The sequence below is a fragment of the Maylandia zebra genome, linkage group LG22 (assembly GCF_041146795.1).
Source record: "Maylandia zebra isolate NMK-2024a linkage group LG22, Mzebra_GT3a, whole genome shotgun sequence".
NCBI lineage: Eukaryota > Metazoa > Chordata > Actinopteri > Cichliformes > Cichlidae > Maylandia > Maylandia zebra.
This window is the reverse complement of record NC_135187.1, coordinates 14120040-14145120: the sequence shown is the minus strand read 5'-3', so window position 1 is coordinate 14145120 and position 25081 is coordinate 14120040. Positions and strand designations below refer to the sequence as shown.

The 25081-nt window shown below is 42.4% G+C and overlaps 1 protein-coding gene across 4 annotated transcripts in view; it reads left to right on the top strand.

The window, feature by feature from the left end:
* The window catches only part of efna3a (ephrin-A3a), a 78857-nt gene that overhangs the window by 41895 nt on the left and 11881 nt on the right, over positions 1 to 25081 (top strand). For 3 of the 4 annotated variants that reach the window (XM_004549064.3, XM_076879301.1, XM_004549066.3), the window contains exons 2-4: positions 20955 to 21256; positions 21530 to 21598; positions 23219 to 23293. In XM_004549064.3, coding sequence (XP_004549121.1) covers positions 20955 to 21256; positions 21530 to 21598; positions 23219 to 23293 — 446 coding nt within the window. The remainder of the gene's footprint in view (positions 1 to 20954; positions 21257 to 21529; positions 21599 to 23218; positions 23294 to 25081) is intronic. The other variant, XM_004549065.3, reaches the window with a different exon arrangement.

The window sequence follows — 25081 nt, the reverse complement described above, 5'->3', positions numbered from 1 at the left end:
AGCATGGTAAAGCCTGGAATACATTTAGTGCTTTAAAATAAAAAAAATGAATTCAATAAAACATATTAAGCATTTAAACGAACGAATGAAAAATTTAAATACAATAAATGTCATCAAGGGGTTATTTTTATAACGTTTGATTAAAGGCTGCTATGAGTCAAATATATTAGAAAGCTAATTTATCTGTCTAATCCAAGCAATGAGTAATGTCCACACTGTCGTAACACTAAAATATGAGAAATGTTTGGGACAGCAAACCATCTCCTGCAACCACTTGCCAAATTGTTGGGGAATGTATTTTTCCATAGCAACTGGTGGTTCCATAGCAACTGGGAGGGGTCACTGACCAGGAGGTGGGCCTGTTTGACTGGGCCTTTAGCAATTTATTTCACAGCAACTGTGAGACCTGAGGAGCCCATGGTCTTTGTCACTGGTTTTAAGCCTTAATGAATACAACATTTTTTCTTTTCTTTTTTCTTTTATTATTATTATTATTATCATTATTATTATTATTATTTTTAATTATGGGCTCTGTGGGAGAAAAAATAGACTTTGGAGTGTGGATATCTTACACTTCACAGGGCAAACAGTGTCCTTAGTTTCTTGGTTTCAGGTCAAAGCTTTACAATGAGATTTCAATAACCAGTGGGAGACATCATGGTGGTTACCATTTTAAATGCAGTCTACGATTCCACTCGTGTTTTTCTTGTTAAGTGTTGAAAATATTGCAACAACAAAAACAGAAGATAAAAGTATTGCTAATGTTGCTCTATATCTGCTCTTTGTGATAAATACAACTCATTTGCTGTCGTGCCCCACAATACTTTCAGACAATAGTACGAATATGTGACAAATTAAAGGAAAAACCTGAACCCTCGATCCTTCCAGTGAGAGCATGCAGTATCTCTGTTATGCTATGAGGCGGATCAATACAGTGCTGTTCTGATTGATCACCTTTACCCTATGATGAAATATCTCTTTCCTAATGAGAGTAGTCTCTTCTAGGATGACATTTTTATTTATACATTTTTTATTTAACCAGGAGGTCCCTTAAGATTAAAATCTCTTTTTCAAGGGAGACCTGGCCAAGAAGGAGCAGCGCTACAAGGTTACAAAAATTATTAACACAAATATAACACAAATACACATAATTATAATAAATCAAATTAAAAAGAACATGTAAGATAACATAACATACAAGTCCAGCTCAGAAATAGCAGTTGGGCTGTTCTTGGTAAGAGCGCTGAACTGCCACAGGTGGACAAAAACATTCAGGTTTAGTTTGTTCTGAAGGTTACTTCATGACCAGTGTGCAAAATAAAACATCACTGTTCTGCTAAGCTCAGAAATCATTCCTGGGTACCAAAAAGATGAGACATGTGGAGGGGAGAAAATCATAGCAGTTGTTTGTAGGTGTTAAAAAGTTGCATAGATAAGAAAGGACTTTACCCAGTGTCACCCACCCAGATACCTACATTGTTGTAGGCTTTATCTAGAACTTTATCCAAGAAAGGTCTTATTATGATAATAAAAACACAATAACCGTTAACATTTTCATGAAGTGCTCAGTATGCACTTTGAAGGAAAACATGTCACCCACCCAGATACGTAAGTTTTTGTAGGCTGATACTTTTTTTTAATTATGTCTCCACCTGGGAGACATATTACCAACATTATCTCAGATATGAAAGGGATCTGTTGGACATGAGGGGGTCACTGAATGATTGGTTGATGTAGCTGCAAACCTAAACACCTTCGGGAGAACTGAAGTGTTAGGCAACGGTCTCGATAGCCATCATCAGAACAAGAGAATAATGCATGCTTAGATTTCCAGAGACTTTGCATGCAGTAGTTGACACTTTGCTAAGACATACTATGTTCTTTTCATTTGTTAACCTCCCTAGATTTGCTTGCTCGTTGCTCCAGTTGGCCTTAGAAATAAGAGGTATAGATTTATGGCAATGTATGTCAGTCATATTTACAGCATAATGTAAAATGACAAATAAAATAACAAAACTTAACTTCAGCACTTACACTCTTAGTATGCATGAATTGAACGATTGATGTTTTTAACTACCACCTGATTAAAGTGAGTGAAAACTTACCAATTTATATAATAATGACATAACACAGTCTAATCCTCACAATACAATTCTGCTGACAGGTGATAAATCGTATAATTAGATTTTTTCCCATACCTAGCTTTCGGTGCATAAAGGCATACCAAATCGACTGTCAAAACAAAGGTGGTATAGAGTGTGCAAGTCTAAACAAAAGCAGATAATTTGCATGTGCTGGATGTTTCAGGTGTGACTGAGCATGTTGATTTGGTCCTGTATGATACCTGAGCACAGTAGCTCATGGGGTAACCCTCCTGGCTGAGGTGGTGTAGGCTCAGTGAGCCTTTGAGGCGCAGAGATTCACATCCGACATGGCTGCCTGAGCCATAAGAACAACTCCATGAATTATGAAAGGGCAAAAGCCATTGGCTGGGCTGTTCTGAGAGGGGAGGAGATGGAGCAAGAGATAACTACACATTGTAGATAGATACAAAGATAGTGTAGAGTGAGCAAAGTGGAAAAAATACAGTAGAAAAAGATGCACTGGCACAAAAAAAGGGAGGGTGGGGGGAGAGATAAAGCTTGCATGTGTAGTGAAGTGAAAAGATGTTTGTTTTGGAGTGAGGGGGAAAAAGTGTGTGTATGTTTGTCTTTGTGTGTCTTTCTTTCGGGAGGATCGACAATGCATCCTTCCCGAATCTAACCAGCTGTGTGAAGAATTGCTAACTACGCCACTGGATTTAGACTCATCACTAGGCCCACAAAAGCAACATTTTCACACAGCATACAGCACACAGGCTTTGTTCCAGCCTCTTCAAACAGTTTTTACTGTGGAGGTGTCACAGCACGCCAGGCGGGGATCTGCTGCCCACCATTTCTAAACCCCAGCAGAAAACAGAGGAGTGACGGAGTGAGGGGATTTTTTTTTCTTCTTGCACCAATTATCTAATGTGTGATCTTGGGGCCTGTCTGCCTGTCATGCACAGCCTCTGGTTTATTCTGTCTTTTAATCTTTCTAGTAATCTTTTTGCCACTGCTGAGCCAGTGTCACAGCAGTGAACTCCAAGACAAGGCAATTCCATTAGGAGATGGTATGAGGCGGTATTCATTATTGGCCTCGGCTAGATGCTGCACCGCACATGGAAGGGTGGCAAGGGGGTGTTTTAATTTGATTTGATTCCTCAGGATAATGCATTGTGCCTCATCGCAAAGTTGTTCCAGAGAGGGGATTTCCATATTCACAAGGAGGTATTGTAGATATTGAAAGCAGGTTGATTTCCTTGTGTATCATCCAAGCATGGCGCAGTTTAAAAAGCGGTTTAAGGATATGGTTTTTACAGGGTACAGGGAAAAGGTAGAGATTTGATAGGGTGTTCTTGTCTAATATTTTCATGTGTGTGCGCATGCACGGGTTTGTTGGTATGGGTATATATGTATGTGTATGTATATGTATGTATGTATATATATATATGTGTATATGTATATGTGTATATGTATGTGTGTGTATATATATATATATATATGTGTATGTGTGTGTATGTATGTGTGTATATATATATATATATATATATATATATATATATATATATATATATATATATATATATATATATATATATATATATATATAAAATTGTAGGTTGTGTATCCTTCAGGTGTTAATGGGGTTATTGAAAATGTGTATATGTGCGTATGTGTGTATATACGTAGGTATGGATAGATAGAAACATATATGTGTATATATTAAAAAAAAAAAAAAATAATAATAATTACACATAACATATAATGTAATTACAAGGAGGTATTTCTGTAGTCTATTGATACTAGATAGTGGAAAAGGGGTGGGATTAAATAAGCTTATGCTTCTTCCTGCTCCTTTTTGAACATGGACGTTATTTGGAGTTGTGGTTGCTCGTTTTCCTTTTGTTTGCTTTGTTCATTTGTCTCTTTTAATTCTATTTTTTTTTTTTTATACTTTTTCAACATGTTCAAAATAAAGATTCAATCAATCAATCAATTGTCTGGTGTAATTCACCCCTACCCACAATCCTTTGCCTCTCCCTCACACCGTTCCAGGTCTATCTCTGTGAAGCCTCCTCTCTGAGCGGGCCTCTAAAATCCTGCCTCAGTCTAAAGTGTTTAAACAGAAAACATTGCAAACATGTAGCATTTTAGCCTCCTGCACCCAGTGCTCCCGTTCTGCCTCTCCAGTCACTCTCTGCCCGCGTTGCCAAACAGCAGCAGCTGTGGTGTTAAAAACTGTCCTGAAGAAGCAAACATGCTGCCTCTCCCAGGATGCTTCGCATCGAACGCTTTCAGAATGCTCCTCGCTTCATTTCCTCGGTTGCACAAGCACCTTTTATGTACCTGCAACTTTCACAATTCGTAACCCTAAGAAATGTGGAGTGACGGAAGGCAGGCGGAAAAAAGATGGGACGTGGAGGGTGGGGAAAGAACAACGGAGGGAGTGCAGCCACGCAGGTGAGGAGGTAAAGAGAAATAGGGGTGAGCGTCGGCTGCAGCCAGTCAATTATTCAGGTTTGTGGTACCTACCTTGGGAGCTGCTTTCAGCATGCCTGCCTGGCATCACCTGCTAATAGGCCACCAATTGACATGCTAGCTTAGCAGACGGTCCTCATCTCGCTTTCCTCATGTACGGGGCTCTTATCAGTGCTCCCTGCTGGAACGTGTAAATAATTACTTCATGACCACTCTGCTGTGAGCTAGAGGGTTATTTGCACAAAGAAAGGAGGATATATTTTAAAAGGGGCGACGGGTTATTTTAAGAAAATGGGTGAATTATTTATGGAGGCCTGCTAGGAAGTGTTTGTGCGTTTGCGCTGTTGCATGTTTGGTGTGAGCTGGAAAGAACCTGAGGGTTTTTATCTGTTAAAGACATGTGTAAGTTAATTGTATTTAGAGTAAGTGATCAGGGAGCGCGCTTTGAGGTTTCTTTTTTACATTTCAAAGAGTGTGTGCATGCGTGGTGGTCTTCGGGGAGGGGGTGCTTACACCTACATTAAACCCTGCAGTCGCCATGGCTTGGAGATAAAAGACCAGATTATTCTACTTGGCATCCATTAGATTGTCTGAATATCGTCCAGTTTAAATCTGACCCAGAACTACTTTCCTTGATCTTCCTTTCTTCCTTTCCACCTCGCACCCCTCTCTCTCTCTCTCCTTTGTTCTCTTTCCTCTCTTTGGTGCGGGATGAGAGAGGGATATGTGTGCCAGCCCAGAGAAGGAGCTTACAGACTGAGGTTTTTTGAAAATGAACGCCCTACTGTGGTTAACTTCCTGTGAGAGTAGCCGAGCCCCCTCACTCACTGAACTTCAAAGCTTGCATACTACACTTTGTAAAGATAATGTAAGCGGCACTGTTGTCTTGTGGCTCCCTCTGTGGATTTACCTTCGTGTTATACTTTGCCTATATTTTTGCAACGTGGTTGTTTTATGTTCACTTTTACCTGCACGCTGCCTCAGATGTCTCATTTGTTGAAGATTTTCTTTACGTGAATACTAAGCTGATGTATGTTTGTGCACTCCCTGTTTTGCTCGAGTCTGTCTTCTGCTCTTTTAGTAACCAGACAGTTTGAGATTGGCAGGATAAGCACTTTGTTTTTTGGACATGGCCACGTGGGCAACTGGGAGCTGCCTGGCACCCTCTCTGAGGGTGTGTACTGTGGAGAATTCATCTTGATGAGAGCTCCTATTGTGTGTCACAGCTCCTCTGCTATCTCACTTTCTGTCAGGCTGCCTGTCTTTTTCCTCTAAGGCCAGCACCCTTTGTATAAGTGGCAGCATACAGTAAACAAAATAGAAATAGACCTTTTCTCACAGCTAATATTTTGATTTGATTCGATGACAGAAAAACATGCCACATTGGGCTTTGATTGTCACGTCCTGCGGGCACCTCTGGTCCGAACTTGTCAAAAATTTCAAAAAATCTCATTTTCAGTTTGGGCAGATGGAGTAGCTCTCTAAATGGAAAAAGATGGAAAAAGAAATCCACCTGAAAAGAAATCGATTGTGGATGTTTATTGTCATTTTGACTACTCTGAGTATGTGTGATTGTAGATTGTGCTAGAGGAAGGCTGTGTCCTAGATCAGGGCTGAAGAGATCTCTTTTTTGCATTGTTGCAGATGTCCACTAGATGAAGGTACTTTGCAGATATTTAGCTGAATAGCAGAGGGGACTGTAGCATCTCCATGCAGGTCCCTTTTCAGTACTGCCAAGGGCACATGAGTCTAAAAACTCGGCTGTGGATCAATGTGCTAGGATACCCTGGTCTAATGAATCACATTTTCCTTTACTTTATTTCAATAGCCAGGTGCGTGTGCAATTATTTACTTGGGTAGCATGATGCACTGCAGGAGAAAAGCAAGCCAACAGAGGCATTGCATTGTTCTGGACAATATTGTACTGGGAAACCTTGGCTTCTGGCATTCATGTGGACACTGTTTTGACATTTAGCACTCAGCTGCACATTACACACATCCCTTCATGGCAGTGATGTTGCCTGTGGGTATTGATCTCATTGAGCAAGATAATCTGCCCTGTCACGTTGGGAAAAATGTTTGGAAATAGTTTGAAAACCATCTCATGGTTTAAATTGATATGCTCGAGCATCTGGAAGATGTGGTAGAAAAACAACCAAAACCTAGAGGCCTCCAGGGATCTGCTGCTGTGGTCTTGCTGTATTTTACCACAATGACACCATTGGAGGTTTTTCGTAGTGCTTCAGTGGGATGTGTTGGTGGCACAAGGGACCCAGAGAAAGGTGATGTTACAAACACCGTCTTTATGTACAGTTAAGTATATCTATGATATGGTTTGTATGCTCCATTATGCCCATTTATACATTTTGGACCTTTTGCTTCCAAGTAGAAAAGACCATTTTTTCTGCTTTTCATGATTTGGTGACAGATAAGTAGTGAACCAAAGGGGAGGAGAGTGAAGCAAAAAAGCAGCAATCTCACAGAGAGAGAGCAGATGTGTACAATCAGGCCTTTAGTAGTGAAGTACAATTGGAGCCTCACCTTTGGAGAGATGGACCCTTGTTATCGCGGCATGTTGCGAGGTACGATCACACCGAGAGCTCAGCGGGGTGGATCACTTTTCAAGACTGGCCGTGACTGGAACTGGCATCGGTTTATGATACATCTGAAGGTTTTGGTGTGATTAGGAGAGGAGTTATTCTCGTTTTCTTTTTATGTTCGACTGTTTTTTGTCCACGCCATTCGTTCCAATTAAATGACCAGATTTTTGGACATAGCAGCACAGCAGCACGGATATTTGAGCCACTCAAAATCCCAATTGCATTAAACCAAACCGGAGTTATGAGCATAGGGAGTTTAATTGCTGGATTTGAGTGCTTACTAGAGTGTAAGCCATATTACTTTACTTTCTCTACGTGTATCTGTGTGGATGTGTGTGCTTTTTATCATTATACATCGAGTAGAGTCCACCTACAGTCGTCAGGACCTTTTGAGTTTGGGATTACGCTGTGCAAGGAGCATTACATCGGACTACCACCACTTTCACAGCATTCCGGAGGACATAATAAGAGCTCCAGGGTCTCCGTGGTTGGTTCTTCCCAGCGGCAAGACAAAGAGGAAACGTAAACAAAGGAGGCAAAAGCGTGGCTGCAGGGCGGGTCCACTAGCTCGGCTAAAGAAACAGCCATTTAAGCCACCGCTTCCGAGTATTTTCCTCTCCAACGTCAGGTCCATAACCAACAAAATCGACGAACTGAGATTACAAATTGCAGTCAATAAGTGTGTACGGGACAGCAGCATAATATTACTCACAGAGACTTGGCTGCAGCCATCAATTCCGGACTCGGCTATTGAGCTAGCAGGCCGCACGGTTCACCGTCACGACAGGAACGGCCACTCCGGTAAGATCAAAGGAGGGGGTTTATGCATCTACACCAATGACAGCTGGTGCAAAAACACAAAGACTGTAGACAGCCACTGTTCCCCGGATTTGGAATACTTGACTGTGAAGTGCAGACCCGTCTACATACCTCGCGAGTTTACTGTTGTCATGGTAACGGCCGTGTATGTACCACCCGATGCTAATGCTAACTCTGCCATGGAGGAGCTGCACAAGACAATAAGCAACCAGCAGAACTCCCATCCAAACGCAGTGCACATTATAGCTGGGGACTTCAACCATGCTGATTTAAGGTCAGTATTCCCCAGATTTGAACAGCATATTAAATGTGCAACGAGGGGGAAAAACACATTGGATAAAGCCTACAGCAACATCCAAAAAGGCTACAGAGCAACCCCTCTACCACATCTAGGTTTGTCAGACCACATGTCCATGCTGTTGATCCCTGCATACACTCCCATTAGGAGAAGAGCCCCCCCAGTCACAAAAACTGTGAAAACCTGGCCAGAAGGTGCATCACATCAGCTGCAGGACTGTTTTGAAAACACGGACTGGAGCGTGTTCGAACATCAGGACCTTGAAGAGCACACAACATCAGTGCTCTCATATATTAACTTCTGTGTCAACAGTGTCACTGTGGACAAACGTCTCCGGGTGTATTCCAACCAGAAACCCTGGATGACTAAAGAGGTCCAGGTCCTGCTGAAGCAACGTGACGCCGCTTTTAGATCCGGTGATGGTATGCAGTACAGTGCAGCCAGATCTCAGTTGAAAAGAGGCATCAGAGAGGCCAAGGCAGCGTACAAGAGAAGGATCGAAGACCACTTCACCACCAACAACTCACGACAGGTATGGCAGGGAGTTCAGCACTTAACCAACTACAAACCTGGCAATACCACGTTGACTGAGGGTAACGCGGAGCTTGCAGAGGAGCTGAACCACTTCTTCGCACGCTTTGAGGTGAAGGGACCAGAGGCAGCAGCAGCAAAAACATCGGACAGCAGCAGCCCAAGCCTCATAGTGCAGGAATATGAGGTGAGGCGCACACTGAGGGCAGTGAACCCCAGGAAGGCCACCGGACCAGATGGGGTAACCGCAAAGGTCCTAAAAGAGTGTGCAGACCAGCTGGCAGGGGTCTTCACTAAGATCTTCAACACTTCACTGTCCCAGTCCTGCATCCCGCCGTGCCTAAAGTCAGCCACAATTGTCCCACTGCCAAAGCGTACTAACATTAGCAGCCTCAACGACTACCGACCAGTTGCTCTAACACCTGTTATAATGAAGTGCTTTGAGAAACTGGTCCGACGTCACATCATGTCCTGCCTGCCACCCACACTCGACCCGCTCCAGTTTGCATACAGAGCTAACAGATCAACTGAAGATGCCATTGCTACAACGCTCCACACCACCATCTCTCACCTGGAAGTGCAGGGCCGTTACGCCAGGCTGCTCTTTGTTGACTTTAGCTCTGCTTTCAATACGATACTCCCGGACAGACTAATAGATAAACTGCTGGAAATTGGACTTCCTTCCACCACCTGCCGCTGGATCAGAGACTTCCTCTCAGACCGTGTACAGAGAGTTAGAGTGGGGCCTCATCTTTCCTCAGCCCTCAGCCTCAACACCGGCTCTCCACAAGGCTGTGTACTGAGTCCCCTACTGTACACTCTGTACACACATGACTGTGTTAGTTCCCACCCAGACAACACAGTCATCAAGTTTGCAGATGATACCACTGTGGTGGGGCTCATCTCAGGGGGAGATGAGACTGCATACAGAGCTGAAGTTCAGAGGCTGTCAGATTGGTGTGCAGACAACAACCTGGACCTCAATACCACCAAAACAAAAGAACTGGTAGTTGACTTCAGAAGGAGGAAGTCCGAGCTGCAGCCTGTCAGCATCAACGGGGAGTGCGTGGAAAGGGTCTCCAGTTTCAAGTTTCTGGGTGTGCACATAGACACAGACCTCCAATGGAGCTCTAACACCTCTGCGGTCTTAAAGAAGGCCCAACAGCGTCTCCACTTTCTGAGAATCCTCAGAAAAATGGACCTGAAGAAGGAGCTGCTGACCGTCTTCTACCGCTGCTCCATTGAAAGTGTGCTGACATATTGCATCGGTGTGTGGTTCTCCAGCTGCACCACAGCACACAGAAAGGCACTCCAGAGGGTCATCAACATGGCCCAAAAAATCATTGGACATCCTCTTCCCTCCCTGAAGGACCTGTACAGCACTCGCTGTCTCAAGAGGGCACGCAGCATCCTACGGGACTGCACACACCCAGGACACCGGGTGTTTAAGCTGCTGCCGTCTGGCAGGAGGTTCAGGCTGCTGAGGTCCCGAACAAATAGACTCAAGGACAGCTTTTACAACAGGGCAATAGCCCTGATCAATGTAAATAGCTGACCTGACTGGATACCTCCCTGGACTTTTTAGGGGGAGGTAACAATGTTTAAAACGATAACAATAATATTTATATTCATAACAAGGTGCAATAATAATTAATGTGCAATAATAACAGTGTGCAATACACATACACTTATTCTTCTTTTTTATACTAAGTTAATATACTGTGTTGTGTTGTTTGTTACGTTGTGATGTGTCATATCGTGTCGTGTTGTGTTATATGTAGTGCCGACGTAGGACAGTTTTTCCAATTTCATTGTACTACTGTACTATGTATGACTGTGCAATGACAATAAAGAGTTATCTTATCTTATCTTATCATATTGCTGACAGTGTGAGTTGCCACACCAATGCAAAGCCTAAAGCCCAGGGGCCAATAATAGCCAGAGAAATATTCCCTAGTGGTCCTTGGAAACATTCCAGTGTAATAAAAGAAAAGAGAAGATGCCTACTGGCCTCTGTTATATTTATTTTATGCAAAAAGTGTAGCTGGAGGAAAGCCACAGTTTAATATTCAACTGTGTCATCTATTCTTCAGTTTGATATTTAAACTTCCTCTGTGGATGTCTGGAAAGTAAAGAGCAGCTTAAACCGCACAGATTAATCAATGAAATGCATGCCTGTTCATATTTCCTCTGAATGAGCTGGCAGCAAACCCGTAAATCTTTGCAAGTGATTTAATCAGAGTTTGGAGCTGTGGAAATGGTGTTATTAGGGTGATCATTATGAGTTTTGTTTCCCTCGCTGCTGCAACTCAAACATGTATAGCCAGTGAGCCAGTAATAGCTAACAAAAAATGGCCTTTGCATAATCGAGCATTAAAAAAATGTCCTCTGGTGTCCCTGTCAGAAGTGTTTGCTGGATATCTGAATGTGTGAAGCCAAATTAAAAGTCAATTTTCTCTTCTATCATTATTTTTATTTAATCATTTTTAGAGGCCTGAAGGGGTAAAACTATACATGACGGTACATAAGAAACTAGCAGAAAGACAAATATGGCCAAACACATCTCGTTCTTCTTATTTTGGCTGCTCTCTTTACGTGTTGCCACAGTGGATCATCTGCCCCCCTCACTCTCTTCCATCGCACGAACTCTCTGCATGTCCTCTTTCACTACATCCATGAATCTTTTTGTGGTCTTCCTCTCTTAGTCCTGCCTGACAAATTGTTCCAAATTCAGCTTCCTTTGCCCAATATATCAACTGTCCCTCTGCATGTCAGCCTAACCTCTTTAAACCTGTCTACAAAACTGCTCAACCTCAGCTGTTCCTCTGATATACTCGTTTCTTAATCATGTCTATCCTGGTCACTCCCAAAGAAACTCTTGGCATTTTCATCTTGAGCGCCTCCAGCTCCACATCTCCACCCACTCCACCCTGCGTGGACTCTCTCCTCCTCCTCTAGTGTGTACTGTCCATTGCTTTGGATGGTTGACCCCAGGTCATTGAACTCATCCACCCACACTACTTCTGCTCTTTGCAGTTTCACTGTTACACCTGTCTCGCTCTCATTCACACACATGTACTCTGCCTTGCCTCTACTGGCTTTCATTCCTCTTCTCTCCAGTACATACCTCTACCTCATCTGTTCCCTGCTCTCACAACGGAAAACGGTGTCGTCCGTGAATGTCATACTCCGCTGACCAATCACGATTAACAAATAGACTTGTGTGTATCATAGAAGTAATTAATGAATAAATAAAAACGCAGAAATAAATAATGAAAAATAGTTAAGCGTTAAATGCATTTATCAGTCACAGATACCAGCTTTTTTCTGATTAAAGCTTCTGAAGTGTGAAGATTGGTTGTTTTTTCTCTTTTTCCCCCTCAGTTTACATCTAAGCCGTTTGGACTCTGTCCCAAGGGATTGGATGTAGGGATTTCTTAGGATTTACACATTCATTAAAGATTCATTAAATTATTCAGAGAAAAGGGAAGACGCCCTCATGTTAGTCATATTATATGTTGTATATTTAAGGTTGCCAGGCAACCCAGGTTGGTGTTTATGGTTTAGTTTCTCTAGGTCATCCCTTACATTTAGTTTAGAGTAACTACCGCAGACATGCTCTTCTACAGTAATTGTATTTGCTTCTGTTACAATGTGGCTAATAGCTGACATTTCTGAATGGGTCCTGCCTGCTTCCTCCACTCACTTAATAAAACAGCAAGCCTGGAGTGAGGTTGGGGGAGATGTACTGACTACAAGATGGAATAGTGAGCAGAGAAGTCATCCTTTAACTTTACCTCGAGATTCATTTCTCAGCCTCTGTGTTGGGGCTCGCTGCTGGCTGCTGCTCTTTAGCTGATACTGCACTGTGGCTCTCCTGAGAAGGAAAAAGCAAAGAGAGCTAAGAAATTTTTGCTAAGAAGAGATCAATAAAATATCACTTCAAAGCAGAAATCTATAACTTTCTGCACGGTCAAATTACATCAGGAATAACTGTGTATTTAATGTTCCACTTATGACGGTGTTAAACCCTGTTGTTGGCATGCAGTGTAAATGTCATGATCGGGCAACGTCAACACAAATGTATTAATTAGTGAAATGATTAAGTCAGTTGAAAGCTTTGACATTTCAGCGTTTGCAGAGTTACAGACTCGACAGTGTCCCCGAGCAGTTTCCAGCTTTTACTCTGAAAATCATCAAACTCTCGATATGTCAGAATCTTAGTTGTGTATATTTGTAGATTTTTAAAATGGACTGTTAAGCTTTCCGTAAAGTTAAACTAAAACAAGCAAACATAAAGGCAAAAGTAGACACATCAAATGAACTGGGAGGCGGTTACTATAGAAATGAGCAAATATGAAAAGGTAATATTTTTCTATCTCTCAGAGACCACTGTGGACAGAGGAAGTGGAGGAAACTAGTGGATGACTCCCAGTCGTCTAATAGTAATAGAAGTGAGCTGCATCGTATGCCACTTCCCATAAACTGGCTCAGCACTTGTTTCTCCCCTGGTCCTCCATTTTGGATCGAAACATTGTAAACGGGGCCGTTAATTGCAGCATTAACTCAATCAGTGACGACTCGCAGGAGATATTGTGTGTGGGTGTGTGTGTTCATGTCTCATGGTTGTCTGTGTCCATTGTGTGCATATGTGCATGTGCAAGTAATGAGTTTTGGTGCTGAGGTACGGAGAAAATCAGCAGAGTCTAGCTAGGCCCTGCCAGGGGACTTGATTGGAGGAGTGTTGTCGGTGCTAAACAGACGATTGGTGAATGCCATTTAAGTCACGCCATTTTGTGCTTCGATAGTTTATCCTCCCGATGAGGCTGACGGTGATTACCTCGGAGAGATTGTGTTTTTTAAGGCAATCAGTGAGGATGTCACGCTGACCTCATCTTTACTGACAAAAGTTTGCAACTTTGATCAAAATACAGTGCGTCTCTCAGAAACACAATACATGCACTGCAAGCTTCTATTATATATTATATTCCAAACCAAAACTCATAAAACATTGTGGACACCTGCATTGCACTATTAATTAGATATATACTTACTGGTCACTTTATTAGGTATAACAGTTCAACTGCTCACTGCAGCAACTCAGTTCATTTAAGGATGTGATCAAGATGACCTGCTGTAGCATCAGAATGAGGAGGAAAGTTGATTTAAGTGACTTTAAGCATATCATAATTTTTTGTGCCAGATGAGCTGGTCTGAGTATTTCAGGAACTGCTGATCTGCTGGGATTTTCCCACACAACCCTATCTAAGGTTTACAGAGAATGATCTGAAAAAGAGAAAATGTCCAGCGAGCAGCGGCTCTCTGGGAGAAAATACCTCCTTGTTGCCAGAGGTCATAGGAGAATGGTTAGAGTGCTTCGAGCCGATAGGAAGGCAATAGTAGCACAAATAACTACTCATTACAACCAAGGTATACAGGAATGGGTCTCTGGGCGCACAACATGTTGAACCTTGGAGCAGAATGGCTACACCGGTAGAAGACCACACCGGGTGCCACTCCTGCTAAAAACAGGAAGCTCAGGCTACAATTCACACAGGCGTATCAAATAAACAATAGAAGATTGAAAAACAACCTGGCCTGAGCCCGAGTCTAGATCTCTGCTGCCACATTTGGATCGTAGGCTCAGAATTTGGTGTAAGCAACATGAAAGGATGGCTCCATCCTGTATTGTCACACAGACTGGTTGTGGTGTAATTGTGTGGGGAATGTTTTCTTGGCACACTTTGATCCTTTTAGTGCTAATTGAGCATCTTTTAAAGCCCACAGTGTACCTGACTATTGTTGCTGACTCTGTGCATCCCCTTATTACCACAGTGTTCTCATCCTCTGTTGGCTGCTTTCAGCAGGATAACCTGACATGTCACAAAGCTCAAATCCTCTCAAACTAGTTTCTTGAACATGTCAGTGAGTTCACTGAATTCAAATGGCATTCACAGTCATCAGATCTCAATCCAGCAGAGCACCTTAGAGATGTGATCGAACAGGAGATTTGCATGTTGTATGCGCAGCTGAGTAATTAAGGCAGGTCTGAATGAAAAAGGTGCTAACGAGGTGTACCTAATAGAGTGTTGGGTGAGTGTAGATTACTTGCTGTGTAAAATGTTGGTAGTTTATGCAAAGCTCAGTACTTTAAATTAAAGCATAGTGAGACTGCTGTCTTTGACAGAGGACGGCTCTGTTCATAATTGCTTTGTAGATGTTCAAGCACATAAATCATGGAGGAGTCGAGGATTCCCAAGATCAAAATAATTGTATCTAGGAAGAAAATCTGGCCACAAAAAACAAGGCTATGGGAGATTTGCAGAATAATGAAAGAATTTTGCTTTAAAACCATTATTTGGTTTTCATGTAACATCAATATTATTGTATAAAACTGAGCCTGTAACAGATGTTGAACTGTGTATTTTCAAAGGATGATACTGGTGTAATTTATACTCAGCAGTACCTATCTGCAGTAATGCCTATGCAACCCACAAGTGCTTCATTCTACAATCAAACGCTATTACTGCCTTTTCCACTGCAGGGTTGGACTGCATTTGTGAAAAGCAACAACTTGTCTCTTCCAGCTGTTTTTAATGGATTTTTGAAAACAGTAGAGCCTCCGGCAGTAATGTAAGGCGAACCTGTGGCAGAACAAACACTACCAACTTCTGTGAATGTGGAGAATACCGTAGTGGGTTTAGACATTTCATATCCATTCATGTCAGTCGACAAATAAAAATAAACAAATACAAATGCACCAGGATTATTTTTCCTTGAAAGCCAGCAGCGTCTGTGCTTCTGCTTTCTCTTTGATGTAATCTGGCAAAAATTATTACACAGAAAAAAAAAAGTGACTGAGCTGTTGGATCCATTCTAGTTTCGAGCTTGGGAAAGCAAAACAAAAATAAATGTCACCACTCGTGTAGAAAGCAAGGGAAATAAAATTTTACAAGTGTTGGACAAGTTATTTGAAAACTGGAAAAATTACATTAATAGCTACTCAGCAGCAAAGGTCACTGTATTTTTCTCAATCTGTTATAGATACACAGACAGACAGATGCAAAGGAGTAGGAAGAAGCCCACTATTTAATAAATAGTCATCACCTTTTGTCTTTGCGTCATTGTTTAAAACCTTCTTTACTGTTTACTACACTTACACACACACACAAACACACACAGTAGCACGCCAACAGATATCCATATACACACATAGATGGGTCACAGCACCTGATCAAAGCCCTTCTTCCTTCCTGTACCTCTGAAAAACCGTATATTTTTAAACTGGGTCAGGCTTGGACATTCCTTCAGCTCATCATTCAGTCTGTTCCACAGTTTCGCTCCACATAGAGAGATGCAAAAACTGGATCAATGAATTTTAATGTTTTTGATTTTAAGAATAGTGAATTCGTATGATCTCTGTAATCAGTATTATAGATTATCCTTAGAGGCCTTTTTTGCTATATAGATAAAAATGGTTGGGAAACAGTGAAACCAGTGAATGAAGAGAATGTGGAGTTTTTTGTGGTCCACAATTGGTTTTGCTTTTACTAAGTACGAAAATCCTTCTTGAAACTTTATTCTCTCTAAGTTTTATATAAGATTTCATAATAATATGACCTTCCATGGAGTCACCACAGTGGATGGATCCGCATGTTTTATCTGACACAGATTTAACATCGATGCACTTTCTTGAAGTAACTCTTCCATTTATCTAGACTTGAGAACCACACCAGGAGTACATTAGCTTGTGGCTCCCTGAGGCTATTTCTTTCTTTTTTGTTTTATGTGTGTGTGTGTGTGTGTGTGTGTGTGTGTGTGTGTGTGTGTGTGTGTGTGTGTGTGTGTGTGTGTGTGTGTGTGCGTGTGTGTGTGTCCGTGTTGAAAGTTGAATGTGTAAAACACCATGTAGGCACATGTCAGCTATTTTAAAATTATTTTTTAATGCTAACTAAATATCATGTTGTTCAGTTTAACTCAGTGTAAAATGTCAGACTTCAGATGCAGCTTATTCAGCAGCTTATTCTGATGTCAGAAATGGAGAAAATCCTTAATACAGTCATTTCGAGATGACAGCACCAGTTATCTGCGGTTCATTCTTTTTGTTTGAGAGAGTCCCTATATCATTAGAAAGCCGAACTGAAGGGTTACATCAAAGCTCAGTATTAAATGAATGAGGAATATCTTAAATTGAGAATCGTGTAAATCCAAAACTGCAACTGGAAAAAAGCAGAAAACGTCCCCTTTAACAAGCGGCACAAAATCTGGATGGATTAACTGACTGTCCAGCAGTTAGCCTAGCCTCAGTGACCACACACAGCTCTCCAGAAGTCCCAACCTCCTGCTCACAGTTCTTACACTCTCCAAATTGGAACAAAGCTGAGCGCCTCCTGAATGGACACGTACCTTGTTAACAAGCCAGTGCAGGAGGTGCACTTTCTCTTTTTTGGTAAAGGCTAGCCGCCTTCCACTTTTGACAAGCCCCCTCATCAATTTACCACAGCCTGCCCACAGACAGGAAAAAACTTCCAATAAGGCTGTGAGCAAGCCTACAATATGTCAAAGTAACAGTGTTACTGAAAATTTAATGTGTAATTAGTGTAACTTTATACAGGCAAAGAAATTGCACTACTGTAATTCGTAATCCCTTACTGCCCCAAGCTGCTGATATATGATTGTTTAGGATTTCTTTTACATTTTACTGCAGCAGTCGTGGATTTCCTGTGGCTGTGCTAAATGCACCGTTTCTGCGCACTGTATGTTTGTAAGTGTCTCACGCTGTAGCGCTACCTCACCATTGTTATTTATTACTGCCAGTATTCTCCTAAGGCTCTTTTTAGCACAGACGTGAAAGGTGCAATGGTGCTGTCTTTGTCTCATTCTTCCTCTCTTCTTCTTTCTCTCTTTTAACCCCCCCACATTCCTCTCTCACTCTCTCGATCTCTCCCCTGCTATTTTCCTCCCCTGGCAGTCTTCACCAGCTTGTGCTGCTTATACTAACTAGCTGTGCACTCCCACTCATAGGAAAATGGTGATGAGACAGCAAAACCACCGCAGACACAATGCACAGTGGAAAGGGAGGAAACGACTTGGATAAAGGGTGCAGGGAAGGAGAGACAACAGGCGAATGAGATCCATCAGTCTTTTTTATGCACTTTTACCACATATATGTCCATCCCCAGAGGGTGCTGTGTCTCTGTCTAGGCCACTGCCTCCATCTCTGTGCTTTACTCTTTGTTGTTGTCATCATTTGAAGTATTTCCCCCCCCCTCACCCTTCCTCTTCCTCCCCCTACCTTAAGTTATTAAATCTGTTCTCACCCCCTCTTTCCGCTTCTCTTTTCCTCTCCTCCCTCCATTCCTCTCTGGCCTGCAACCTTTTTGTCTTGTGCCACTAAATGGACTGCTTATATAACAGCATACACCTAGAGGGACTCCCCGCCTCCTCTCACCCATCAGCAAGCCTGGTCTTCTCACTTCACCCTTTTAGTCTCCTTTCCTCCTTGTTTTCTCCTCTGCCCCACCTTACCTTCTGTTTTTCCCACCGTGTCATTTTCCCCTCCCCTTCTTCCTCTCTTCTTCCCAAGCTTCCTCATTTGCTGGCCAGTTTTGGAACAAACAGTCCTCCTGCTGTGTAGCTAGGGTAGGTGCTAACCAAAACAATAAGGAGGAAAAGAACGGGGCCGCATCTTCATGCAAGTGCTGAAATGAGTCATCGAAAAGCGGAAAGCAGATCTGCCGCTATTTGGATAAAGTTATTAAAGTAATACATCAGGAAAAACGCTCAAAGCAAAAACTTTATGAAATAGTAATGGTCATTTTTCGCTGCCGTTTTACAGGCTGGTTAATCATTGGATTCTTCTAAACATTATTAATGATGAAACTTATCCTTGCATTTAAATTTGTCCAGCTTTTACATTCAAGCTACATGGAAAGGGACAATAAGACATTGCTGTACATTTAAGAAGACTCTTGAGCCGTTTTGCATATTTTCAAAAATGTATCTCTCCAACCTGCAAATGCTCAAGAACAAATGCTTTTGCAGACTAGTTTGCTGCATTTGCTGCACTGTCTCAGCAGTATCCAGTGGCCTTTCATCCATGAATATGATAGAGCACTCAAGCACAGATGCTCTCTCGCTGGATCTTCTTCCCTCCTTGCATTCAAGTCTTCTCACACACTTATTTTTCAGTGACGGTGAGTCCGCCTGACTTAACTTGCATCCAGGATTCTCCTGAATGCATATTTTTTATTCAGCACACCCTCTATCTTGCACTTTCATCTCATGTCTCCCTCAAATTCTCTCTATCCTACGCCCATTGTACCTCTTTATCTCTCTCTACCCCTCCATTCTCCTCACCATCTCAACCTTCCTCCCTTCCTCCACCACACAAACCCCCTCTCTAAATATAGTCCCTTTGAAGCATAGCTGTGTTGTCTCTTCCCGCAACACTGCAAGACAAAAGTCTGTCATCTCACATCTAAGCAGTGGGGATAGAAAGCACAGATAAGATTGATGGCCCAAAAAGAACACTGGTTAAGAGAATTGATATTCATCTGCCTCAGCATGTGTGTATACATGAAGAAAAGGGGAGAAAACGGAGGGGAAAATATTATCAGAGTGGGCGAGAGGATCCAGAAAAAGTGATCCGCACAGTAAGAAAGCAATAGAGAAGGGTCTGACATTTCTGATCTTCATTTTGGGATTGAATGAAAAATATCTCTGGGTGCCTGACCTAACATGCACACCACGTGTGCATGTTAGTGTGATCCTCTCAGCAGCAGTGTGTGCATGTGTTGGCATAATGTATGCACAGTGAGGAGTGGTTATGAGAGTGTTAAAGTGTGCGTTCTTTTGTGAAGCAGATAATGTGTAAGAAAGAGAAGCCAACCAACAGGAAACAAATAATAATGGTGCAGAGAATAAGAAGGGTGATCTTTGCCCATATAATACAGCACAATACCACCACCTAATGGTTAGTATGAGTCATTGCGGGCACTTGGCGTGGGTTACACATCGCTGCAACTTAGGACAATTCCCATCTCATCAGCTCACCTGCAGGAGCCCTTCTAATGACTTCTACTTTGTCTAATTACAGATTGTGTAATTTACATAATAAGTATACTTAGCATTACAAACAGTGTTGGTAACAGCATGGTGGCAGTGTGGGACATTATTACATCACTCTTTAGGTTGTTCAGTTCAGTTCCTCTGTTTTAAATCGACTGAAGGGTTACTGTACAAGACACACACACACACACACATATATTTATATATATTCTTAACCTCAGAGTGGATTTCATTTATGCTAAAAGGGGACATTGTTCCATCATGCTTACTGTGTAGACCGAGTCCCCTGCAGCCAGAGCAGCCAGAGCATACATCGCCGCTGACAGAATCTCCTTCCACCTCATTGACCTGGCCCGAAGCTGGCTCTGGGGAAAAGACAGGAGTACAGATTATGATTCTCAGCACGATTCCCTGGAATTGCCACCGGGCATTTGGTGGGAAAATGTGTGTTTTTATATGCAGAGGGAGGAGAAAGATGTAATAGTTCAAGGTGTGAAGAAAACGCTGAGGGGATTAACTCTCTTTAAGCCCTCATTGCATTACATTTGTGTTAACTATACTGTTGAAATTGTTAACCAGCTGCTCAGTTAGTTATGAAGCAGAAATTAACTGACAGTTTATTGGTTATTAGTCTGGTAAAATCTTTGCTGCTTTGTTTTGCATCGTTGCATTTCCAGAGTGTTGATCATAAAAAAAATTTTTCATCTCGTGGTGGTATTTTTCACTGAGATTAGGTTTTATTTACTGAACAGCTACTTGACATTTCTGGGGAATATGTTCATTTGCTTTCTGGCTGAATATTAAATGAGAAAATTGATACCAGTGTAATAGACTTCATCTACAAGCTCTGCAAAAACTCACTTATCCAAAAACGAGTTTTTCTTTTCCAGGGAAATATGTGCAGGCTGCTTTTTGGCTAAAAAGAAAATGTTACCTAGACTGTGATTTGTGAATGTTGAGCTATTCCTTTAACAGATAGTGAAAGAGGTTTAGAGAGGTTCCATAGTCACTTACCCACATTTCTTTCTGCCTTTTTTGAATGCATTCATCTTATTTCTCTCTTTGTTTTTATGTCAGCCTCCGAAGGGAGGGATACACGGTGCAAGTCAGTGTCAACGACTACCTGGACATCTACTGCCCGCACTACAACACCAGTCAGCGTGGGACGCTAGAGCGTGTCGTAGCAGAGCAGTACATCCTCTACATGGTCGACTACCACGGCTATCGCACCTGCAACACCCAGAAGGGCTCCAAGCGTTGGGAGTGCAACCGGCCCCATGCGCCCCATGCGCCCATCAAATTCTCAGAGAAGTTCCAGCGTTACAGCGCCTTCTCCCTGGGCTACGAGTTCAACGTGGGCAAGGAGTACTACTACATCTGTGAGTCAGACCTGCGAACACCTGCACGAAAGACTGAGGGTGCTGCACATTCACTGTTTTGATCTAAGATTATAATGAGGAGCTTTTCCTCAGCTGCTGCCACGCACATGTACTGATGGTACGTGGGTGTTGCTAATAGATTCTAAGTTCAGCTGAGGACGGGCTGTTGCTCAGTTGCAGCTCTGCCGTTTACACAGCCGGCTGCTGGGGATCGTGCGGCCTGCAGAGGGCACAAGTTTGACATGTGTTGTGTGTGTTTGCTCTCTGTTTTAGCCACGCCCACGCACCACCACCACGGTCACAGCTGCCTGAGACTGAGAGTATTCGTCTGCTGCTCCACTGGTGAGACCAGAAAAATCTGCCTTAGTCTTAGTATACGTCTCCTCCGCTCATTTTATACCATTTCCTCTCTTTCTGTGTCACTTCATTTGCCCTCACCTCCTATCTGTTTGTATCTCACAAACACAGAGAGAAACTGAGACAAAGACACACACATACACACACAGAAAAACTAAGATCTGACAGTCCTGTCTCAGAGAGAGGCTTTTCTGCCTCGTGCTGTCTTGGCAGGGTTTTGATGATGGCGTATTTTACCTCGAAGCAGTGCTTTGAGATGGATGGCTTAATGTTATTGTCTGTCTCGGTGCTATTACAGTAATGTGCTGTCTCTCTCTGCAAGTGACACACACAAAAGATGTAAAAGAGAAAAAAATAGATTGAATTGCATGATCCAGCTCTCTGCCCTCCTCTTCCTCTGTCACTCCCCATACCTCTCTCCCGCAGCTCTCTTGACCACCCCCTCCTTCTCCTTCTCTGACTATCTCTTCTTTCTCTGTCTTGCTCTCCAAAGCCTGCCGCACGGTGTAGTGTGTGTGTTATTTTTACCCTGGTAGCCTGCTCTCTTCCCTGCAGGCCTTTGATCAGGCAGCCCATCGCTGAAAGCCTCCCCCTTTCCTCTAACCTTGTCAGCACTAATACATCCCACACTCAGGCCAGTGTCAGCCCCTGTGTACACATCACCTTAACACCAACCCCCCCCACCCCCATCCCACTGTCACTGCTAATCTATTGATGCGTCTACCACGCCTCTGTTTGCTTCTGTGTGTGTGTGTGTTTGGGTGCATCTGTGTGCGTAGGAGTGTGTAGGAGTTTGAGCACATGCGTCTACACATGGGAGAATGTCAACTGTCAACTGTTTCTTATGGCTGTGATGTGCATGCATGAGCACATTTAGCCAGTTTACCAGCTCCAACCTTTGCTTAACAAGGTCATTTAACAGCTTGCTATCAAAAAACATTTCTGGTTTCAGCTGCCTTCTTTTCATTCTGTGTGTGTGTGTGTGTGTGTGTGTGTCCCACCTTAAATCCTCCAAGTATTTAAGATAAGAAAGAAATGTGAATATTCATGACACATGCTTTACATCCTTGATGAGCTGCAAATTGCTACCAGCCTCTGTGCGCGTCCTCCGTTAATGCTGTTCCATCCACCTAACTCTGTATCGCAGTCACAGGCTTACACAGACAAACATATTAGCTAAAGAAAAGAGGCAGAAATACACAAAGATGAAGAGACACAACCCAAACATCATTCATTCATGGTTAATTTGCCTGCGCAGACTGAGTTTAATTCCATGTCTGCACGAACACTGAATGTGATAATGAATTCTGTTCCAAATGCTTTTAATGTTTTAATTTTCACATGGGGATTCAAAGTCTGCGATTTCTTCATGCTTTTTCAGTGGCAGGGGTACACGGACTCCTTCATCTTCTTCTGTAACTGTGCAGAATTTAATGGTGCCTAAAATTCACTCCCCCCCTTGTTTCGCAGTGCTGTCGTTTTAATGGAGTGTCTTCTCTCCTTGTCTGTGTCTCACTCTCTCTGCCTCTGTCTCTCTGCGTTTCATTCCTTCCTCTCCTTTCGTTCCTTCTCTCTGTCTATGTGTGGCTGTGATGTGTTTCTCAGTCTCCCAGGCAGACGAGGACTCCATTCAGACTCCCGATTACACAGTCAGGCCAAACATCAAAATACACAACATTGGTGAGTGACTTTAAGTTGCCAAAAGTGAACAGGAACCAGTAGCTCCGTATTTGGTTTCTGCAAAGCGTGATTTGTGCACCAATCATTGTGAAAAAATAACCCAAATCAAGTATTTTTTAAATCTGTGGTCAGGGAAAGAAAATCCATAAGCCGTAACTGGTTGATCGGTAAAACCTCAATTTTCTGCTCTTATGATGCTCATCGTGCAATGTGGGCAAGACGGTGCACACAGCAGCTTATGGATTCCACAGTACTATCATGCACCTGCTTTTTTATATATACACTCTAATTATCTATTTACTTATATACTATAAAAAAGGAGTGTGCCAAATTATTATTACAAATTGGGTCTTATTTTTTTCTGTTTAGTTAGCATCATTTCTATTGGTTATGATAGCGAAATAATTGCAATAAGCGGCATGGAAGCACTGAACCAATACACCCAAAATGGAAATGGCCTCAGTACTGACCTCATTATAGCGTTCATTCATCAGTGTCTTTATAAGATTAATTGTTTCCTCTATCTGCTGCATTAATTCAGTCATGATGCTGCACAGCAGTCTCTGACCTGACGTTATCGTACATGAAAATGATTTTAATGAGTTGCACACAATGAGGCATAAAGATTACAACTAAAGGTAGAACAAAGAAAAAAAGAAGCACTGGTATTGGATTATTAAGAACTCTTGTAGTTTAAGTTGCATTTAAATGTAAGTACAACTCCCTTAATGAACAGGAAACCTCCTTACAGTTATGGTAAGTGCAGTGGCCATTGTTAATTCAAGAAGCACGAGGGATTGTCATAATGAACAATTCTGATTATTATAACATTAATAATTATAATACAATTATATGGACAAGAAGTATGGGCACATCCCATTCTGAATCCACAGATAGTAATATGGAGTTGGCTCCCTCTTGCCGCTCTAACAGCTTCCATTTTTCCTGGGAAAGCCCTCTATGAAATTTTGGAGTGTCTGTGTGAATTTTTACTCATTCATCCAGAAGAGCATTTGAGGTCAGACACCAATGTTAGACAAGACAGCCTGGCTCTCATTATTCATTGAAGTTCATCCCAAAGGTGTTAAAATGGGTTAGGGCTGAGGTAAGGGTTCTGTGCAGTCCAGTGAAGTTCTTCCACACCAGACTCGATAACTCCATGGATGCTGTTTTGCGAAACGGGAAACTGTCCCCATAAAGTATGGAATTGTCTGAAATGTCTTGGGAAGCTGAAGCATTAAGCTATTCTTTTACTAGAACCAAAGGCTCAGGCTAACCTAAGAAAAACAACCCTCCTCCACTTAACTTTACAACTGGCACACAGGCAGCTTTCTTTCTCTTGGTGTTTATCAAACCCAGTGTCATCCAGCAGACTTCCAGATAGAGACGGGTGAGTTGTCACTTCACAGAGCTGCTCCAGTCCACGGGTGACGTCCTTTACATCACGCCACCTGATGCTTGGCACGCAGCTGCTCAGCCAGGGAAACCCATACCATGAAGTTCCCAGCGCACAGTTTATGTGCTGATATTAAAGGCAGCGGAGGTTTGGAGCTCTGCAGTTATTGAATTCACAGAGTATTGGTGACTTTAACGCGCTATGCACCTCAGCAGTTCTGCACTTGCACACTTTGTAACTTGACATAATCTGACACTTCGCAGCCAGCCTGCATGGCACGGTGCTTCATTTTTATACAACGGGACTGAACACACCTGAGTTCAAAGATTATGAGGTGTAGCCCACAATGCTTTTTTCTAGATAGTATATATAAAATTTTTGCCTTTGTTTTC